Genomic DNA, 22,521 nt, shown 5'->3' with positions numbered 1-22,521 from the left:
GCTAGCATGTTCTTACATGGGAGTTACAAAGCTCAGATGCATGCGCAGTTGATACACCAGCAGCGCCTGTGCGAATGGCAGCGCCCGTAGGAATGGGAGAGGAAAATGTAACCAGCCCTTCACAAGTCTGCCAAATGAAGGGACTCCTGGTGTTCACGGGGAGGAGCTCCCAGCATGGGAAAACGGCCCTATCGTGCTGCTTTTACCCCATATGGGGTATATATATCGGGAGGTGAGCTATGTTAGGCCCTCTGTAACACCATCTATCTGGCACAGCATGGCCAGGCTACTAGAGCTGCATTCAGCACTGAGGTTTACTGTCTGCGTTCCTCCAAGATGTTTTCCTGGTGCTTGGCTTACCTCTTGTACTCTGTCATTTCTGGGCTTTGGGAGCCAGCTGGGAAGTGAGTTTTTCCTCCTCCTGCCCAGAGCATCATTATGTCCATTCAGGTGCCTACCAGTCCTTCCCCTCAGTGCTTCCCTTAGCTCCTAGATCCATAACATAAATGCGTGCTGGCCTCAAGCATGCCAAAGCTGTTGAGAGTGCCCTAAAGGAGAAGGAAGAAAATGAGAAATCTGGTTAACTTAAGGTAGCTGGGGCTAAGCTATTTGAACAGAGTGCTGGGTCCATATCTCCCAGCCCTTGCTCCTGATCTGAATTCTTCTGCTGCCTATGTCTATCATTTGCTCAGCTTGAGTTGCTTCCCCGTGCCTCAGTTTTACCTCCCTGAGAAATAGGTTGATGTTAATTGTTTGTTCATTGAGACTTGCACAGAGTGACTTCAGAGGGCTTAGCTGACTGGGTGGCCATGGTCTTGGGATGTTAGGAGCTTCTCCTAGCTGAATTTCTCTTCTATGCCTTACCATCTCCTAGACTAGCCAGAGCAGCTTGGAGAAAACACACTCTTTTCTCTGTGGCAGTGTGTTTTGACAGAGGGCATCGCTAGATGCTCCTGGTACTCCACTTTAAGTACCTTGATGTAGTATCATCACCATTAATTCAAACCAAGTTCAGGTTAGAGCAAAGAAATGTAACATCCGAAAGTCACTGAATAATTAAAAAGGTTTATGAAGTTGCAGCTTACAGAAATGGAGTTACAGATGCACAAAACTATCTTAGATTAGTTTCAGAAATTTGTCTTGCTCTGTATCGGCTGTGGCAGATGCTTCCCAGTTTCTTCCACAGGGATTTTTCTCATCTCTTTCTCCTGGTTCTGATTGTGAAAGATCTGGCAATGGGCAAGCACTTTCTTTTATACTGAAGTTCTGTCTTTTGAGGGATAGTCTCTGAGCTCTCTGCGTGCTTCCCGCTCTGGGACCATCTCTGCCTGGTGATTTTGAGTCCTTGTTGCAGAAGTAGCTTTGACCAGTGGCTTTGAAAATGTTGTCACTCAGACATGTCTAAATGTGACAATCACCTACACAATAACAACCAGCATCAGCTTGTTGCTTTCCAGGTGCTTGTCAGAGTGATTAACAATTTTTTTTTTTTTTTTTTGCCTGTGGTTAGGTAAAATACTTTTTCCTCCTGTTGAAGCAATTCTTAAATCTTTCTGCAAAACCTTTTGTACATTGAAGTTTTTGTTTCGTATAGACATGTGGACTAACTACCAGAACTTATACAAACCCTAAATTGTCATTATATCACACAGCTCGTTAATGGCTTCTGCTTAAGAGTCCCCGTGATGGTAACTAGGCAGCCTGGGATAAACCATCTGTCCCCCAACCACGTCTTTGTGGCCAGCGCAACCATCCCTACAACAGAAACCACATGAAGGAGCATGGCTGAGGTAGATTTCTCATGTGGTACAGCAGAGCTGTTAGTTCTGATAGTACTTGATGCTTATCTGTAATCTGTTATTAGCAACAAATAAAAAAAAAATAACTGCTGGTAAAATTAGTGGATTAGTAAGATGTCAGAGCAGTGGAATAGAGGGGCATGGACTGATGAACATCCTGGACTCATTTCAGCGAAGCTGGTTTAGTACACACAACAGTGAAGCCATCTGTCTGTGCAGAAACAAGTTCATCGTCTTCTGGCACACCAGCTCTGTTTATAGCCGGGGGCTCATCCTGCAGAGTGCCTGCCTTAGGAAGGAGCAGAGCTTTCTGTACAGCCAGCTAAGGAAGACTTCTAGTGTTGTGGCAAGAAGGGCTGATACCAGCCTTTGCAAAGGCCTGCTTGTGAAGACTGGGGAAGGCTAAGATGAAGAGTGGTTTTATATCAAGTTCAGTGTTGGTGAGAGAGTGGAATTCCCCCATCTAGTCTGCTGTCCATTCCGTAAAATGACACTGAAACACTGAAGAAGGTGGAGAAGAGCGCCAAATGTAGGAGAAGAAATACTTTAAAATGAGTTCAGACATTTTAGCTTCTCAGAGGTGGTGTGATGTAATGTATAAGTGAAGTCCTGGCTAATAATAAACTTTTATAGTGGTGAAAGGCAGAACAATGGTGGAAGCAGTAGCCAAACACACTCACAGTAGAAATGAGACAAATAGTTTAACAGTATGACTGGTTACTACTGGAACAAAAGATTGGTAAGCGATAGGTCTTCATCTCTTGATGTCTTCAGACTGGGCCTGGACGCTCTCATGGAAGTCCTGGTTTAGTCAAACCTATAAAGCACTACAAACTATAAGTGGATCAGTTGCCAGGGATTCTGTACAGAAACAATGCTGTGATAGCACCAGGGACCTCACAAACTCTGGATTTGGGGTAGGAGTGGTGCCTTGTTTTGTTTTCTTTTTGTCACATTTCCAAAAGAGAGCAGAGAGCCCAGGCATGGTGCGAAGATGGGAAGCGTGCACATCATATGCTGGCAGGGTCCCCATGTCCTGTTCATGGCACTAACTAGCACGTTCCTCATGTTAGACCACTGCCATGGCAGGTCCAGATGTCAGTAGCTCCAGCTGATACCACTGAAGAATGATGGTCACTGGAGATCTGTCTGCCTGTGTTCAAGGAGCAAAAGAAAAGCGCTTAGGTGGTGCTTGGGGTGGTCAGGCGTTGAGGTCAGAAGAGGTAAAAGCTGGTGTTTTCAAAAATTGGCCTTCTTTCTAGCCATCTTGTGTTTGTTTTCTCTGAGAGAGACTATGGGCTGATTTGTTTTTGTTTTTCCAAGATGCTGAACATACCCCAACTCAGGCTGCAGGCATAGACCGCCTTTAAGAAAAGGCGGTTTGAATTAACCACCCTGAAGTATAGAACACCCCATCCCTGAGGACACTCCGCAGTGAGTGACTGTGAGCGATTGGTAGTTGAAAGGAAGGTTGTACCCAGAGTGAATTAATTTGCACATCAGGCCCTGAAAAGATGAACTCTACACCCAGCTGTAGTCCTGGGGATGTCAGGCAAACAGTGGAGTTTAACGTGCATGGAAGCAGGAGATTTAAATTGGGAAGACAGGTCTTTGGTATCCAGGCTGTACTTTCTCACCAGCAGATCTCAAAGCACTTTCCAAAGCCTGGTAAGCACAGGGATATGTGGGGTCAGATGAACCCTGGAATGAGTGCCTAGTTTTCAATCATGCATTCCAGATCTCAACTCAAATATTTTTGTGTTTGGTTTCTTTCAGAAAAGTACAGAAAAACCCTGGAGCCAGAAATACTGTATAAAACACGCAGGATAATTAGCAACCTCCTGGAAACATGTGCAACTTTAATAAAATTTAAACTCCAGTTCCTTCCCACAGGTGGAGTCCAGCAGCACTGTAGGCAATATGCATAACTAAGCTATTTTTATGCCTCTTCATCTAAAAATGTGAGTGTTAAAACATATGTAGGTAAAGCAAATGGAAAGCTTAAACCTGTCTGCGTGCCATGCTCATTTGAACTTGCTGTATTAGCTTTGCAAAAAGCCTGAATCGCTGCTGAACGGTGTACTCAAGCAAAGATTTTGCAAAGAGAAACGTCTTCACCTGGCTTCTTAAAAAGCCCTACGACTTTGCAGCTCCAGAAGATATTGCCTTTCCCTGCCAGCCACAAAGGGGAATAAATGACTCTGGGAGGGCTCAAGTAATTATATAAAGTGCCTGGATCAACTTTTCCGTGGGGATCCTGTAGCTACTGGTCTGATGGCTTAATAATGTGCTTCTGACATGGCTGCTTTCCATTGCTGTTTCTCTCTGGGGCCAGATTTCCAGCAAGACTCCTTAGCTGCCCTTGCAGAACTGGCAGGAGGTTGCTCGCTGGACTCGCGCTGCATGTGAAGGAGCCAACGTTAACTTTTCCATAGGAAAACTTACAGGTAGGGCAGAGTTGGGCTATGCTGCCCCAGCAGCAAACCTGGAAAAAGAGGGCGACTCGGAAAGTCCTAGATGGTTTCTTTGCTCCCACACGCTCCACTGCCACTCCCTGTCCCTCTGTCCTTCTCCCTTGTCTCTTTGGATGCTGGTATGGCAGTGAATGTGAGGAGGGACCACTTTGCACAGTGGGGTAGCATGGTGCTGGCAGCAAAATGTGTTTGTTTCGTTAGGTCACCAGCACTTGTCCATATTGCCTGCATTAACTGGATCAGTTGGGTACATGAGCCACATCTTATGACCAGATTGTCTTGTCGTTTTGCACCTGGATCTGGTCCTTGGTTAGAGCCAGGTGAAGAATGGCGCTTCCTTCTGTTGTTCATAGTTGGTCCATTAAATCAGCAGCTATGGAAAGATCCAGGCTGTACTAGTGTTACTTTGTATGAGCCGCTTGCCAAAAGGTGAGGGTCAGATTACTCTGGGTGTTCAGATGTTCTTGCTGGGGAAATGGCAATTTCTGGCCTTCAGAAAGGAAAGTTGGAAGTAACTTGTAGAAGCATGAAGATGAGCAATTCAGCAGTTACGTTAACAAGAAACAACCATTAGTGCAGGTGATCTCAGACCTTTTAAAAGACTGTGTGAAGAACCAGAGCATGGTCTTTTCCACTGTTATGGAAAGAAAATCCTCATAGCAGAATGGAACAGTTACAGAACAGAATGATCCTGGAATAATGTTATTTTTTTCCCCTATATTCCATAACCTCTGTGATTTCAGCCCGAGAGTCCATACGCTGAGAGGACGCTATCAACTGGAGAATGAACATGTTATATAATATCTATTATACATTCAGTGTGTTTATATAAATGCACATTTCTTATATAACTGTGTCACTAGGAAAACAGTGAGGTTGGACAAGTTGGTTTCTTCTTCCGTTGCTGCTCCGCTTTGCTTGTTGAGTCTTGAGCGCTGTCACAATACTGTGGAGTTTGTGTTAATGCTGTGTGTGCCCAACTGAATCTCTTCTTCTTTTCAAAAGCTCCATTCACTGTTGGATTTTGCTGGTTTTTCTCAACTGTTGTTTCTTTTTTTAAACGTAATATTTGGCTGAAAGCCTTTGGTGTTGGTTTCACAAACTCTGGGGTAATCTGGTTAGTATATATTAGGGACTGATAGTTAGTTGACTAGCACAGTGTTCAGTGACTGTGCTTTTCAACTTTAAGTAACACCCAGGGCAGCCTCCTCAAGTGATATAAAAGAGCTGGTAAAGAAATGCCAACTGTCAGCTTGATTTTGGTCTGGGTTGCTCTGACATAAACCTTCCCGACAGCTCAGACCAGTGTCCTTCATATTCCAAATTAATCCAGAATTTCTTGTGGTGATGGAAAGGAAAGAAGTTACTTTAGAGTGAATGTTTCCTGCTCTGAACATCCTTGACTAACCCTGCTGACACCAGAGAATTACCACCCACTCAGACATGCCCATCTGCTCTTGATGGCAACTCTGAGCCCAAGTCATTTTTATTTGCGTTCCAGTGGTTTTGCCATCCAAGATCTCTGTATCCAAGTCTCCATGTTGCCTGTCCAAAATAAGAAAACTTCTTTTTTTTCACAAGGAGCCTTAATTTTTCTAGTTTAAGAGCAAAAGAACAATGCCAAGAGGTTAAATCAGCTAGATGGACAAAAGATTCCCTGCAACACAATTGCCTGCAGTCCCGCCACAGTGGCTTGAACAGAAGAGTAGCCCAAAGCTTCTGGTTTACTTTTCACACGTTGTTCCAGGAAAGATCTGATTTATAGCGTGGGTGTCAGTTTGTAAGGTTAGAAGGAATATAATGTATCATCCTTTCTCCCAACTGTACATTGAGCTGAGTCCTAGTAGAAGCACCCTTGGAGGTGGACTGGAGGTACAGGGGGGCTGATGTGAATCGTCTTCTCTATGTTTCTGTGGATGAGATCATCTCATAGTGGAGGTAGGAAGGCGACGGATGGGTTCTCAGGGTGGAACATCAGTCTCCAGCTAGAAAGCAGATGAATTTTCGCTTTTCTCACATCTCACTTCACTTCTGGAAGTTCTCTTATCTGTGCTGCGCTTTGTCTGGATTCTTCTTACATAGCTGTCTCCGTTTTTCCTTTTTGTATCCCTTCCTTCTTTATCACCCTTATCTCAGCAGGTGGCTCAAACTTGCTTCTCCAGACCAGGAACTGAAGCAAGCATCCAGGTCATCTGAATAAAAAGAATAGGAATGTCATTGCATCTAAAAATAATCCCAGTACCTGCTAGGTGATATATATGGCTCTGGACTTACTCAGCAGCCTGCATTTATTTCCAGTTAGAGTCTGACTCTAGATAGAAGAATGGGTGTTGCTCCAGGGGATAACTCAGTTCAAGCTTCTGAAGAAATCCTGGCCCAAAAAGAAATAAAATTCCTGGTCTTGGTATAGAGGAAAGAGTATAGAAACACAGTTCTTGCCTTACAATTCACTCACTAGTTTCTGCTTTCTGTTATTCTTGACAGTGGCGAGTGCTGCTTGCCTGTGCTCCATGCCCAGTGTTCTTCCAAAGTCTTTAAAATACACGTTTTGCTCAGGATGGTTTCTTCTGGAAATAAGAAACCACTTTTTCCCCTCTCTTTGGAAGGACCTTAGAGCACCCACAAGGTTTTCGGCCCTCGTATTGCAGGCACAGAGAAGTCTCCTATTGCGGTAAAGGCTCTGACACGTTCTTCTCACATCAGGGACTTAAATGCATTTGGCAACTGTTTAAGAAACACATCAGGGATTTGGGAGAATCATATTCTCAGTGTCAGTTTAGGTAGCAGCAGCATCCAAGTGCTGTGAGAGTTTGGGGTTTGTTTTATTCCCAAGCTTTATACTGGATTACATTATTTGTTAAAAGCAGCTACTTTTGTGCTGAACTGTTGCCATGACCTGTATTTCACAACTTTCACGTATACACTGAAAAATTATCTTGCGCTTAAAAGATGTTTGAGTGAAAGCTCTGTAAAATTCAGTGCAAAATGTCATTACCTTCTTGCTTGTTTTTTGGTTTGGATTGGTTTAGGGAGTTGTTTATTTCTTCGTGGTTCTAGGTGTAAACTTTGATGTTCGTAATAAAGATATGAGTTCTGTCAGAGCATCACAGGCCTCCCAGTAGCTTACTAAATGTACTGCACAGATAATGTGAAGCACAGAGGTGGAAAATAATGAAATGAAACTCAGAGTCACTGGTGAACCCAGGGACAGAAGCCAGACATCCTTAATTTCCAGTGCTCTCCCACTAGAAAACAGGACTTTCTCTTGTGATTTTTATGAGCAATTCAGGAGAAGCTTTCCCTTCTCTTTGCTTGAGCAATTGAGGTGGTAAGGGGGAGCTGTTAAACTAATACTCAGCTGAAATATTTAACTTTTGGTAGCTATTAGCAGCAACTTAGAGATGCCCTTATCTGTTACTTGAAATAACTGGGGGGAAATGGGTTGTGTGACTTTCCTTGGGGCTTAGAGGTGAGGTTATTTTTATTCTCAAAGAGTGAAGGGAAAGGATTCTGCTTTTTTTTTTTTTTTTTTTTTGTACAAACTTTAGAGGTACCCGGACTCTCAAGTAGTACCTCTGTCTTTTCCCTTGGTTTCTCTAGGAAATCTCTCTTGGAGAGCGCAAGAGGCATAAAATGCCAGCTTTAAACAGGTTGTAGTTAAGAGGCTGGTGATGTTCAGTCTGTAGCCAAAAAAAAACCCTAATCTTTGCTGGATGCTAATTTGTTGACAGAGTTTCCAACCAAAATTTGATTTCTGTGTTAGTCAACAAGATTCCATTTTCTTGATGGCTTTATGTCACAAATTCTGAACTGCTCAGACAGTCCTTCAGAAAAACATGGCAGGCGAGAATTCATTTCTAATGCAAAAATACTGAGAAAGAGGAGGGTGAGGGGAACTATAAATAACCACCTAAATGTCACAGAGTCAGTAATTTTTTCCTCTACGAGTCAGCAGTTAAGGTCAAGATAACATTTCCATGTCAATGGTCAGTTGCATCAAAATTCTAAAACAGGAAAATTGAAAGGAATTTTGGATTTTTTTTTTCTTGTATACTGCCCAGAGTTGATGAATTTATAGTGTCTTCAGTCTGCCAGCTATGAGTTCCAGTGTTATTTTGGTTAAGCTCTTTGCCAGAGTGGCAAGCTTGGATTGGAGCATCATGTTTATTAAAGGCTATGAAATTAAATTCTCTACCAAAAGAAAAGAAAAAAGCCTGCTTCTTGCCGATAGTCACTTCTTTGTATTTCCTTTGATGCGGTTCAGTTTGACTTGAATTTTAGCCTAACAATTTGCTACACAATTTTGTTTTGTTTTCATAAAGTTCTGATCAGTTTAAACTGCAAGCTGTTTGAAATGCCTCTCTAACAGCTTCCTTGGCGTTGCTAATTAAGCTTGAAATCTCTGTGTTGTCCACAATTGTATCTAAACAAGGAGCAGAGCGTATCTGCTCGCTGTATGCAGCTGGGTGATGTGGCAAACAATTCTGCTGCCTGTGCAGAAAGTAATCACAACAGGACAGATCTTTCGGTCCTTATTTAGGCAAAACTGCCAGGCGTACGAGATCAGGCACATCATGTGTTGAGGTGACAGATGGATTTGATGGTGAGAACTTGTAAGGCAAGCAGTACGACGTCTATAACACAAAGACTGGAAGCGTTGGGGCATAGGGAACAGCTTTGCTTTATCCCCCAGAGCACTTTGCACAGCAGAGCCCTGAGTTATGATTATGGTTTGTAGGTGCTCTCACCTGACATGTGGGTGTTAATAACAGGTAAACGTGCAGGCTATCAAAACCTGCAATGTATTCCCCCTGTCCCTTAGGAGCAAAGCTAATAGAATATCATAGTTTCTAAAAATACCAAGGTTCACTCAAGTGGAAGGAAAGAGTCCCAACAAATCCTTGAACCTGTCTTTTATGCAGTCAGCAAAGCCAGCAGATGATTTATCTTTAGGTAGCGACTTCAGTGGTATGAAGCAATGCTAATATTCTGAGGTGTGGCCGCCATTGTGCAACGCGGGTAGCTTTGTGCCAGTTTGCCTGAGCTGCAGAAGCCCTAAACAAACTGTTTACCTCTGGCAGTCAGGGAAGGATTCTGAGGGATTTCCTTCAAATTAGATATCGCTGAAAATCAGCATCGCGCACTGGGCATTGTATTATGCAATGGTTTGGAACAGAGGCCAAATGTCTGGTCGTGAGCTTAAGTTCCCCTCGGATTGAAGACATCCGAGATGGAAACTGTCTTATCAGATCATCCCTCCCTGCCGAGGCAGGCTCATCTCCTGTGCTCTGCTGGTGCTGCTGTGCTTGACGGGTGCTCACCTCTCCAGCGGTCGAACAGCCTGCCCCAGCTTAGTGGTGGGATGTTTTGTGGACCAGGTGCAGTCCTGGCGTAGTGTGACCGACTTCACACAGTTACACTGGAGTTCGTACCTGCTGTGCAGCGTGCTCAGCAATGCTAACAGCAAGCGTGAGCTGCCTGTGCCAACACACACCATGCACTGTTTTGGTTCTGTGGGGAACGTGCAGCTCCTCCTTTTTGGTGTCAGTAGACAAGATGTGAGAGGTTTGGAAGTGCACGTCCACCAGAATGAAAATTACTGAAGGGACAGAAGCCAATTACCAAGATAAATAGAAATGTCCTTTTATGTAGTAGTTGCTAAAGATGCTTTCAATTGCTTGGCTTACTGTAGTATTATGTGCAACTACAATTAGTGTTGTTGAAAAAATATTATAGGTGTAGACTTTTTTTATTCTCCATGCTTTTTTAAGTCACCTGTGAGTGGGGAGCATTTCCCGGGTGTTAAATTTTCTGTTGCAAATTGCTGTAATCACACTGGAGTACTCCAAGTAACAGCTCAGATGCTGTTCCCCAGTGCTGCACCTCCCAAAGTCAGACCTTGTTGACTTTTGAGGTGTGTGCAGTTGTTATAGATAAGAATCCTGGAGTTGTTGCGGTTAAAAATACTTTGTTTCCATAAAGTAACCATTTGGGCACACAAACTACTTTACAAGTATTTATCGAACCTAATAGCATCCGGTTTTTCACTGGAATATGCAACTTTTACAGACATTTTATTTACAGGCAAATTGAGGCACAGAGCATAGGAGTGCTTTGCCTCTGAGAGTTACTTGGTTGAAAAGCCAGAAGTAAAATCCAGGCATTTTATCTTCCAGCCCGCCAGTTTAGAGAACGAATCCCTCATTTGTTACATTTGTAAGCGCTACTGTTTTAAAGTGACAAAGATCTCAGTGTTGTCAGTGCAAGGAATGTACAGAAGATGAGTAGCTTTGGGTGCCAGAAAGTGGTTAAGTAATTTCCAACATCAGGCTTCTTGTGGATTTTTAGCTGGAAGGAGTCAGTGTGATTGTGGTTGGACATTGTGCCTAGTGCAGAGCAAATCATTTAACCCTGATGTTACTTCATCACTCTTGGTGGTACTAGAGATGGATGTGGGTCTTATCTAAACTGGCACTGAGCAAGACAGAAGTCACTCTGTCCCTGCCTGTGCTGTTCCAGACATTAATTATGTTCACCATTAAAAATGTGTACCTTTCTCCAGGTAGTCTGGCCAGCTTGTGTGCCTGCCAGATCCAGCAGCCTTCTCTAGGTTTCTCCATCCTTTGGTATGCTCAGACAATGGCAAAGCCATCCCTTTGCCTTCACTTGGTAAGGCAGCTATGTTAAGGAATAAGCAAATGGAGCTCCTTCCTCTTCTCACTGTAGAGCCTATTGTCACATCTGCATATCATTTGTGAAGCGTTTCTCAAGCCCTGTTCCATTTTCATCATGGCCTTTATGTTACTGCACATTTGTGGACTCAATTGCATGTCATTGTCATATTTGCTACTAACATAAGCCATAAAATAGTCTTTCTCAGTCACAGGGCAAGGGGAAGGGACTCTTTCACCCTGTATGCTGGGAAGAGACTGCCAGATTCACCTCCAGCTGCTCCGAGTCCAAAAATACAAAGCTGAATTAGGTTTTCCTGACAAGAAAAGCAGATTCCAGCAGAGGGGAAGCATGCCAGCTGTGGTATTGCTACTGTGCTGGGAAAGCCACTAAAAACTGAGCCGAATGGAAGAACTATTTGAAAGCCACTGAATACAGCAACCTCCAGGGCCTGAGTCTACATTGTGCAGTTGGCAGCTGTATGCGCAGCTCAGACCCACATCATGCTGGTGATGTTGCAGGGATGCCAATACCCATCTGTGGAGACAGCAGTTGGGGATGGCTGGGGATTTTACGGGGGCAAAATCGGGTCTTGGATTTTCCTTTTCTAGAAATAATGCCAAAAAAAAGATTTTGAAAGTGTTGAAATTACATCTTGACACTTAACCCCTCCACCAATGTCTGCTTTATATTTAATTTGTAATCCAACTATATACTTGCAGGCCCAAAACCTAAATGAAACCATTTGAAATTATTTGAAGTGCAGCGTTTCAATTGACCTGATCTAATTTGGGGTTTATAAATTCACCAGACTTCTTGAGATTGAAGTGTTCTGTCTTCACTTAAGTATGGAAACATTTTCAAGCCTCAAAAATTACCCCACAAAGGGGAAAATGTCTCCTTCTCTGCTCTCCTCGCAGTCTGAGGAAATGAAGGAAGGAGTCACAAGACTTAAAGCAATTCACTTACCGCACTTTACTAAGTTACAGTTCAACTACGGTAGTTGACCGTGTGCCTGTTTTTAGCACAACAGTCACTTTTGATTCCCGCAGCTAATACCATCTCCTCTGCGCAGTCACTCCAAAAAAACGTATTTCTTCTGCAGCGCTCACAGAAAGTGAGTTGGTGTCCCTGTGCACGAGTTGCCAATGTAGCTTATTCCAGCAGCTTCCCTCTCCCAGCAGAATAAGCTATACCATGCTCACGTTCCCGTACAGGAGCTCTCCTCGGTCTGCTGCTCAGAGCACAGGAGAGATTATTTATGTTCATTAAAGCTCTGGATGAGTTGCCAATACATAAGAAGCAATGACTAATCTCTGTGTGGCTTTTCTTCTGCATTCTTTGCTAGGTCATTGTGGGAGGGTCCTTGTGCCGCACCATATTGCAAGTTACTGCTGTCGTCCCAAATTTGGTTATGAGGGGTTATAACCTGCAGCGTTAGGGAAGCAGGATGAGCTGCAGCCCACAGGCTGTCACTGCACCTCTGGTCCTCGAAGCCCTTTCAACCTGGGATGTGAAGTTTTCAGAAGGCAATTCAGCCACTTCCAATTTGCAGTCTTCAATGGTTCTTGCGTGCCAGAAGTCTTTCCCAGCAGTTTGGATTTTCACTTTGTGTCCCGTATTTAAACCTTAACATCTGCAGAGCAACTCCCTTTGGCTTCAGTGGCTTCTGAAGGGCTGAGTGTTGCTGTAGGGAGGCCCTCAGACAACTCCCCCAACCATATGCTATCAGGTACTTGTTCCCAAGCAGTTTCTTCCCACTTTGCTGCTGATTATGCTGTACGCATTTAAGTCTTCTGGTTTTTACTTGCAAGCTGGTGCTTGATGTCCTGGTCATTTCAGTTCTTTGCTTGTGTTTTAGTGTATCTTTGCTTGGAGTTATTTTTCGTACTGGTATATTGGGGTGCATTATTTTCCCCAGGTGAGAGTCTTTCTCTTTGTCGTGGATAAGAAGTTGTGCCTTCAAGATGTGGACCAAGATTCAGCCTTTAACACTGGGGCAACCTTCCACTTAGAAGTGGATCGTTCCTTCCCCCTCCTTTTCAAACCCCCAAAATTAGTTGGGTTTGGAGACACAAGTGTCTCTAAAAGAGAAGGGCACTCCCTGCCTCTTAGTCAAAAATATGGGAAAAGGGTGGTAAACTTTCCCCTCAGCCCGTGATGGATTTGTGGTCCATATTCTTATGACATGAATTTGACCACAGCCCCTGGGTCTGATGTTCCTACCTGTTCTTATCTTTCTTTCCTGTGTCTTGCTTTGGTCATCTGTGTAGCTCATCAGATGCACTCAGCTCTACCTGTTGATTACAGAGAGGGCTGGCAATGGCATCTTAGGAGAAAAGAAGAAAAGTAGGGCTGTTAGGTTTTGGGTTGTTTTTTTTTTCTTCATCTTGTTTGGCTTTCTGAAGGTCTGAAAGCTCCAGGAGGTGCTAGCGGAGTTAGCTAAACTGTGAAAGAGATCAAAATCAAGAAGCCAAATTTACCATCCTACAGGGTTGCCATTCCCATAGTGTGCAGAAATACCTTTGTGCAGGTTGTTAGCTGCTGGGGCAGCACTTAGACATGTGGGATAACCTGATTAGAGAATCAAAGAAAATCCTGTTAGCTCTACAGGCCAAATCCTGCCTTACAGCCACCTGATGTCAAATGGGTATGAATCAAAGGAGCTTTCCCTTTGGCATCTTCTGGTAGCACCTCGAAGAGAAGGGTCTGAGCCAGGGTTCTAGCAAGGAAAGAGGCTTAAGCAAATATACTCCCAGACAGGGAGTGAGCTGGAGTCTGCAATTAATGACTTTGTTTTTCCTCACTGGTACAGACTTGGAAGGATGAAAAGAATAAATTTCTCGGGTCTGATTTTCAGGTTGTAGAGGTTTAATCAGGAGCTGGTTAATTTAAAACGCTTGTCTGTCTTAGCTGCGAGAAGGTCAGTGTGACTGAGCTGAGATTTGGGAGCAGAAGACGTGTTTTCTGAAGGCAGAATCCATAAGAGTGATTACCTGCTGTCCTGCTCACTGCAAATCTTCCACCAAAGCCAGTGTTAATGTGAGATGTCAGACAAGATGGTTGTAATGATCTTTTTTGGTCTTAAACTCTGTCAGAAACATGTGAGTAGCAATTCTGTCAGATCCATAGTGAGAGCATTTCCAGGCCTGGCTGTTTGGTGGTAAATCCCTTTGCAGGGTGGATTGTAGCTGCAGGTTTCTGCTCTGTTCACAGTCCCAGGTAGGCTGTGCTCGGTGTTGTGGTCTGGAGCACTGTTACGTGGGCAGTGGTAGCAGACCAGGGGAAGTGCTTAGCAGGTCAGACCCAACGTGTAGGTAAGCCGTGAAGCTCCTAAACTCCTGGCTGTGTTGTGAGTGCTCAGTTTACCTGAATTAAAAAAGTGATCGGGAGAGTTCATGGGAGAAACATCAGCTTGAGGTGTAGTACAGAGGAGACGAGCTCTAGCTCAGGAAGTCCCTGAGCCAGAAATTGCTGGAGGCTGGGAGCATATCCGAAGGAACTGCTGTGTTTTGCTTGCCCTGTTCTTATACCTTGGCCTCCGTTGTTGGCAGCTGTTGGAAACAAAGCAAGCAGTGACTTGATGAGGCAAATGCTCTGTACCTGCACATATTCAGCTGTCATAGCAAACGCCTTATGAGTGGCACAATCTTCCATCAGTATCTGCAGGTATGCTGGATTCCTTCCTTGGCGGTACAGAGGACAGGATGGATATGGACTGAAATGATGTGATCTGCTTATGCAAAGCAAAATGGTAAATTTGCCAGATTATTTCTCCAAGGAGAAAATTATTGACCTTGCTTTTTCTGGCATACCAGCTACTGTTATAATGATGATGATGGTGACAGCAACCAGACAGAAAGGCCAGCAATAATTCTTTCCTGCCCATTATTACAAGGCATAGAGCAAAATCCAGCCTGAAACCAACGCTAGTCTGGCTGTGCTGTCTTTACAAATGTGTTAGGCAGTTCTCATATGGGTTGCAATTCAGGACTTTTCATATTGACCTTTCCAAAAACAATCCTTTTGATCTTCAAATATGAACCTGTGTATTTCTATGTTTGTATCTTACAAATGATTTGCAGCCCAGAGATAATGTCCGATAGCAAACACGTGAGTGTAGAAGTAACCTCTCTGAACTCCTGGGTGATTCATCTCCTGACAGTACATTTTGGCTGCACATGTAAGGGCTGGATCTTGCCCCTGAGAATATTGGCTCAAAGAAGCAATAACAATGTGGTCAGTCAAAGCACTACTTTCCCTGGGAATTTTGTTGCATGAGGAAGCAGAAGAACTTTAGCCTTCCTGTGTTTGTCAACATGGTCTGCCTTTCAGCGGCTTTTTATATTTCTGTTCTATTAGGTTTTTTCCTTTCTTTTTTTCCTCTCTCCTTATTTCTGTCTATCTTAATCATAATCCATGTTGTAATCAGACTTTCTACTCATCAAAGATTCAAACACAGAATCATAGAATGGTAAGGGTTGTAATGGACCTTAAAGATCATCTAGTTCCAACCCCCCTTGCATGAGCAGGGACGTCTTCCACCAGACCAGGCTGCTCAGAGCTCCATCCAACCTGGCCTTGAACACTTCCAGGGAGGCGGCATCCACAGTTTCTCTGGGCAACCTGTTACAGTATTTCACCACCCTCATGGTGAAGAATTTCTTCCTAATATCTAATCTAAATCTGCCCTCTTGTAGTTTACAGCCGTTCCCCCTTGTCCTATCACTACACACCCTTGTGAAAAGCCCCTCTCCATCCTTCCTGTAGGCCCCCTTCAGGTACTGGAAGGCTGCTCTAAGGTCACCCCAGAGCCTGTTCTTCTTCAGGCTGAACAGCCCCAACTCTCTTAGCCTGTCCTCATAGGAGAGGTACTCCATCCCTCTGATCGTCTTCGTGGCCCTCCTCTGGACCTGCTCCAACACATCCATGTCCTTCTTACGCTGGGGGCTCCAAAGCTGGATGCAGTACTCCCGGTGGGGTCTCAACGAGAGCGGAGTAAAGGGGAGAATCCCTTCCCTCAACCTGCTGGCCATGCTTCTCTTGATGCAGCCCAGGATACGGTTGGCTTCTGCAAAGCACACATTGCCGGCTCATGTTGAGCTTCTCATCCACCAGCACCCCCAAATCCTTCTCCTCAGGGCTGCTCTCAAGCCACTCTCCGCCCAGCCTGTACTTGTGTTTGGGATTGCCCTGACCCACGTGCAGCATAACGTTATTTGATAACACCAGATGCATCAAGCAAGAGTAGTAGGTAAAATTTTCTTTCCAAAAGTCCATAAAATAACCCAAATCATTGCCACAGATTTATTGTGTGCCTCCGTCTGTGTGGGTTGCATCCTCCATTCATGGCATGTGTCTTTTAAGGTGCTTAGTTTGAAAGGGTAAGTTGCGCAGTTGGTGTCAGCTGGTATGCCTCACAGACAACCATCTGAAGCAAAATTATGTTGTTGTTCCTATACCTGACTGCAAGGATGAGTGAGGGTTGATATGAAATGAATCATTCAATGGACCCCACTTGAAAGGCGGGGTTTTTCGGCTCCAGCACTTCAGGAGCAGGCCAGTATGTAAAACCTGTGTGGCAAGGAGCATGGCCTTAGAGCTGGCATTTCACAGTCATTATCTCAAACGTCGTGGGCTGGAGATAGATGAACAGTTTCAGTCATCCTGAACTCCTGTCCTTGCGATGCTTTCATTGCAGACACTGCTTTGTTCTCGCTCCAGACTCAACAGTAGTCTCTGTGGTGGGAGAGGAAGATTGAGATTTTCTTACAAGGCAGATAAAGATCCTTTATGGGAGCTGTGTTGGTTAGGGGATCTCTGTGTAGCCCCAGGAGTTTGCGCTTCAGCTTTGCACTGCACACTATGGAGATTGTCTCTAATCAGTTCAGCTGCAAAAGGTCATTCAGACTGGGCAGTCCGGAGGCAAAAACCCAGGAGTGCAGGCTGCAAAACTCCGTGTGCTCTTGGCTACAGAAGCTGCAATGTCTCAGACACACCCACTGATGGCCCATCTCTGATCGCTTGTCAGAGCTGCTGAGAGAAGGCTCTGGTTTGTGTTCCCACACTAGACTAAAGACCTGACCCAGGCCCTGCACTGTTATCATACCCTTTGTTGACTGTACTGCATTTGCCTAGAAGAAATGAAAGGAAAGTACCTAAAGCTTCTAAGTAGACCAGCAGCAGCCTCCAACCCAGATGACCTTTTTAAAAGGTCAGTATGATCTATTTTGATCTTTGCTGGAGAGCTGGGTGCAGAGGAACCTGATGAAGTTCAGCAAGGGCAAGTGCAGGGTCCTGCACCTGGGGAGGACTAACCCCATGCACCAGTATGGGGTTGGGGCTGAACTGGTGGAGAGCAGCTCTGTGGAGAGACACCTGGGAGTGCTGGTGGACAACAAGTTGACCATGAGCCAGCAGTGTGCCCTGGCTGCCAAGAAAGCTAATGGGATCCTGGGATGCATGAGGAGGAGTGTGGCCAGCAGGTCGAGGGAGGTTCTCGTCCCTCTCTACTCAGCCCTAGTGAGGCCCCATCTGGAGTACTCTGTCCAGTTCTGGGCTCCCCAGCTCAAGAAAGATGAGGAGCTACTGGAGAGAGTCCAGCAGAGGGCTGTGAGGGTGATGAGGGGACTGGAGCATCTCTCCTGTGAGGAAAAGCTGAGGGAGCTGGGCTTGTTTAGCCTGAAGAAGAGAAGGCTGAGAGGGGATCTTAAATGCTTATAGATATTTTCAGGGTGAGTGTCAAGAGGATGGAGCTAGACTCTTTTCAGTGGTGCCCAGTGACAGGAAAAGGGGCAATGGGCACAAACTGAAGCAGAGGAAGTTCCAGCTGAACATGAGCAAGAACTTTGAGGGTGACGGAGCACTGGAACAGGTTGCCCAGAGAGGTTGTGAATTCTCCTTCTCTGGAGATATTCAACACCCACCTGGATGCGGTCCTGCAGAGCCTGCTGTAGGTGACCCTGCTTTAGCGGGGGGGTTGGACTAGATGATCCCGAGAGGTCCCTTCAAGCCCTTATCATTCTATGATTCTGTGTAAATGTCCTCCTGAGATTGTGCTCACATCTGTTGTGTGTGTTTTGTTTGCAGAACACACTGGAGCAATGCAGCGTCTGTGCAAAGCCCATCATGGAAAGGATCCTCCGAGCTACCGGGAAGGCCTACCATCCCCACTGTTTCACCTGTGTGATGTGCCATCGCAGCCTGGACGGGATCCCCTTCACCGTGGATGCTGGTGGGAACATCCACTGCATCGAGGATTTCCATAAGTATGGCCCAAGCTACTCTCAGTGGCTTTGCTCATTGACTTTCTCTCTTGTCCCTAAAAATCCTCCTTTTTACTTCTGAATGTCCAGAAAGATCTGAACCCTACGCCACTTCCTCCCAAGGCTCTTAAATAGTAGGCAGAGCTTTGCTTCAAGCAGACGCACCGTGGCATACAAGATTAATTGGTTAGGAACCAGTGCTGCTTGATCACGGTTTTGCTTAGATCTGAATTTGTACATAATCTTTTGTGTTCCTCTGTTTTAAATGCTCTGCGTTCCCCTCACCTTCCCCTGCACTCAACATGTTCACGTTTCTCCTCACTGTCTGTACATGCGCTTCCACATCAGCATCTCCCCCGACTTCCACCGAGCAATTAAGAGAGGTCCTGTACTGTTGCACTCTGCAGGTGTTTGCTTACCAGCTAGAGGGATCTAGGTGGCCACAGGATGCTCACAGCTCCTCGTGTTTCTAGTTGCTAATTAGCTTTTTAAAGCTGTTAAAAGTATGGCCCTGGTAATAATTTATAGTGAAACTGCTATTTAAAGTAAGTTGAAAGGTATAGTAGCAAGTAGTTTCTGTCACTGCCATGATACCACCCCCATCATCACAACTAATCTAGGGAAGACAGGTAGATATAATCAGAGCACAAATGTTTCCCCTGTATGGAAAAGACAGGCACATTACATCCCTCAATTAAAAGAGGAAATCAATACTGACAAATGTGAGTTTACATCTCAGCCATTTATCTCTTAAGTCTAAGAGGGTAGACTTAATTAGAGCCTTGTGACATCAGTGTGTGGGCCTGAAAGCTCAAAGAAGCAGGCTGACTTGACAGAAAGGGAAGCAGCCACCATCAACTGGCATGTTAAAATTCAACATGAGGATGTTCCCTGCAGCTCAGATAGGCTGGGTTAATTGGCAGCTGCTGTGTTGCCTTGCTTTTCTGTGCCAGTAGTTGTGTATGAGGTAAAATTTGGTCCCGAGCATAGTCCCAACAGAAGGCTTACACACTGCTCAGGCTCCTGAAGGGTTTTCCTCACACCCACTTCCAGTTTGGAGACTGCTCTTTACCTAAGCCCCAAGGGCCAAGGGCTCACATGTCTGCAGGAGTAAAGGTTCGGAACATGAGCTGATGTCCCATGTTGAAGTCCCTCGGCAGTGACTGGGTGTGGACCTCGGGGCTCTGAGAGTGGGTAGTGGGAGGCTGTCAGTCCGAGGAAAGGATACAAAATTGCTGAGTGAAAGACTGAGGGGAAGATGATGGGAATAGCACGAGATCTAATGTGACCCTCAATGTCTTTGGCCAGCCACAGATTTAGCAGCACTTCAGCCAGCCCAGCTTTAATTCATAGAATCATAGAATAGTTTGGGTTGGAAGGGACCTTTAAAGGTCATCTAGTCCAACCTCCCTGCAATTGATGAGGGATAACAAGATCTCCTGGTCTGGAGGTCGAGTGCTCTACATTTTCTACATCCTTCTTGATAAGGATACTGTACCTGATGCTCAGACTGTCACTTTGCTACCCCCTGAGCTTGGGCCCTGCAGGAGTCATCTCTGGGTCCTGGAAGTTAATATTTGGCTCATAATGAATTACCCACAGTGGCCTGGACAGAGGAATATTGAAGTATTTTTAAGCTCCACATTTGAGCTAAATGGCACAAGGAAGAGCCTGCATGAAGCAGCATATAATTAGCTGCGATTACAGCTCTGGTCATATCATGATCCATTTAAGTTATTTTTCAGAGTGTTCGCTATAGCCACTGTTTAATTCATTTTTTCTTTAGATCACAGCTACACAGACATCTTTCATCTGCTGCCAGTTAAATTAATATTTTTCTTTATTCCTAGTACAGATTGATTTTCTTTTTTTTCTTTCTTTCTTTTCGAAGCTAGTTAATTCTGAGGTGGTTCATGCGACAGGCTGGGTGGCACAGTCAATCTTTCCTAGGCATTTCAGAAAAGAATGGCCTTTGATCTCCTTGTGTTCTGATGTTTGCAATAAGCATTGCCCTCTGTCACTCCATAGCCTGTGACCCCAGCGCTCATTACATGGCAGCAGATTCTGTAGGTACAAGTTGTTTTTTTTTTTTGTGAGCAGAATTTGCAAGCCGGGAATTGGTACCCATAGGTTTTGAACCAAAACAGCAAATAATGATTCGCCGCAGGCTAAATGTTCTCGGGCATCCCCACCTGCCTGGGATCAGAAATGGCCACTTCTTGTAGGCAACTGGGGGGAACAAAACAAGAGCTAACACAGAACATATATGAATTAGCCAGAAGGGCATGCGGTGCGCAATATAAGGGGAAAAAGAAAGGTCTGTGCTCCTCTTGATCCCTGAGCTGACCAAGCCAGTCCCTTCACACAGTGCGTGTCACTGTACAACTCCAACTTGGGCTGACTGTGGAAGAGAGAGCATTGGTGTCTCTGCATCAGACCTGTTCCCTTTCAAGCCCAGGCAACCCACTAATGGATAACTGAGAGTTAGTTTTAGTTAGAAAATGCAGCTAGTCAGAATTGCCGTGATGCTTCTTGTTTGAGAGTGAGCACAGCCAGGGGCATGCTCCTGTGTACATAAATGGGAAAGATGGCTCAGAAGTTTAAAATGGATGGGATAAATCTCAACAGATTAGTGTAGTGTGTGGCAAATCTTTACCACTCTATTAAGACTTTTTCCCTATTTGTTCCAATCTCCAAATTTTGATATTTTGATTATTTTTTTTTCCCAAGAGATGCTCTTGAAGTAGATCCTGGTCATCTTTCTAACCGTAGGATTTGGGTGGACTTTGAGTTAGGCTGGGGGTTGAGCCTGAGAGTTGCAGCATTGCATAGGTGTCATGTTTGTGGATCGTTTAACAGACACTTTAGTTATTAATTAGGGCCAGCAGAATACACTTTGCTGCCTGTCAGGTATTCCTGAAGTCCTCTCCCAATGGTCTGCAAAGTGCTTTTTAATTTCCTGCAAGCCTGAAATTGCATTGTAAGACTAAAGTGCTCCTTCCTGTCTTCTTTCTAAGGAGGCAGCTGTGCAAAGCTACAATCTGTGACGTGTGTACATACATGGAGGCGTGTTTGTACAGATGTACACAGCTCTGGCTTGCTGGTGCAGTTAACAAAAAACTTTGGTCCGAGTTTGAAAATGACTGGGACCATCTCTTCTTTCTTCAGGAAATTTGCACCGAGATGTTCAGTGTGTAAGGAGCCCATCATGCCGGCCCCAGGACAAGAGGAGACTGTACGCATTGTTGCCTTGGATCGTGACTTCCATGTCCAGTGCTACCGATGTGAGGTTAGTATTCTAATCGCATGAAGGACAGAAAGCAAAAGTTGGCTTAATTTCATCACCACCTCATGTTATACACAAGACAGGCATACCCTATTGTAACACTGGCTCTGCAATCAAATTACTTTATTGACTTCAGCATGCAAGGAATTTTTCATCATTTATATCAGTGCAAATGAGGAGAAAATCAGGTCCCTTGTTTATAACAGGTTCATCAGGAGAGCAAGAGAATGTGACTCAGGTAATTAGGGCTTAATATTTGAGAACTTCATAAATTATAGCTTGGACACAAATGTTGCTCATGTTTATGTTCCTAAAATGAAAGCTAATGCGTGTTAGAATTTGAGCAAGATTGTACAGGAAACTCAACATATGGTTCTGGGGTGAAGAATTTTAATGGACACATAAACATGATCGTTCTTGTTTTGTGCAGTGCTTTTTGTGCTATTTTCCTGTTCATTTTCATTACGCACTTCATATAATTTTGATGGTAAGAATTTGAAGATGGAGAAGAAAAATCACCTGAAAGCAATTCACATGTGGGAAGAGCTGTGTTAGGGAACCTTCAAGAATTGTTCAATGAGAGTGTTACTTGTTGGATAATACATCAGCCAGATGGCAGGGTAAGAAAATAAGACAAAATGTATTTATTGCAGTTGCAGGTTTTAATAACTTTAACTAGAAAGAAGGATGGACTAAGGCTTAAAGGTCTAGGCTGAAACTTGAGGCATATGGTTCACTTCTCAGCCTGACCTTGGCTTCCAGGATATATATCAGCCTATTACTTAGGCTGTGTTTTTTTTAAAGATGCGGGGACATTCCTACACTAGGTTTTGTAGAACCTAATTTGTCGTACAGCATGTCCTCGTGCTGGCCTCTGAGTTACCTAGGCTTCACACACATGAATGTCAGATGCAGTGGAGAGCTCAAGACACAGACACTCTCTTGACCTTGATCTCCATGTGCCTCAGCTATCTCAAAAGGAACAACAGTTATATTCCTCTTTTCCCCACTTGCTTGTATATTTA

The 22,521-nt window shown here is 44.5% G+C and overlaps 1 protein-coding gene across 7 annotated transcripts in view; it reads left to right on the top strand.

Annotated features, from left to right (window-relative positions):
- Positions 1-22,521, top strand: part of LPP (LIM domain containing preferred translocation partner in lipoma) — a 355,991-nt gene that overhangs the window by 317,686 nt on the left and 15,784 nt on the right. For all 7 annotated transcript variants that reach the window (XM_075418090.1, XM_075418094.1, XM_075418093.1 and 4 more), the window contains 2 exons: positions 18,035-18,213; positions 21,379-21,499. In XM_075418090.1, coding sequence (XP_075274205.1) covers positions 18,035-18,213; positions 21,379-21,499 — 300 coding nt within the window. The remainder of the gene's footprint in view (positions 1-18,034; positions 18,214-21,378; positions 21,500-22,521) is intronic.

Source organism: Opisthocomus hoazin, chromosome 4, assembly GCF_030867145.1.
Source record: "Opisthocomus hoazin isolate bOpiHoa1 chromosome 4, bOpiHoa1.hap1, whole genome shotgun sequence".
In the NCBI taxonomy this organism is placed as follows: domain Eukaryota; kingdom Metazoa; phylum Chordata; class Aves; order Opisthocomiformes; family Opisthocomidae; genus Opisthocomus; species Opisthocomus hoazin.
The sequence above is the reverse complement of the archived record's forward strand: the minus strand, read 5'-3'. Positions and strand labels throughout refer to the sequence as shown.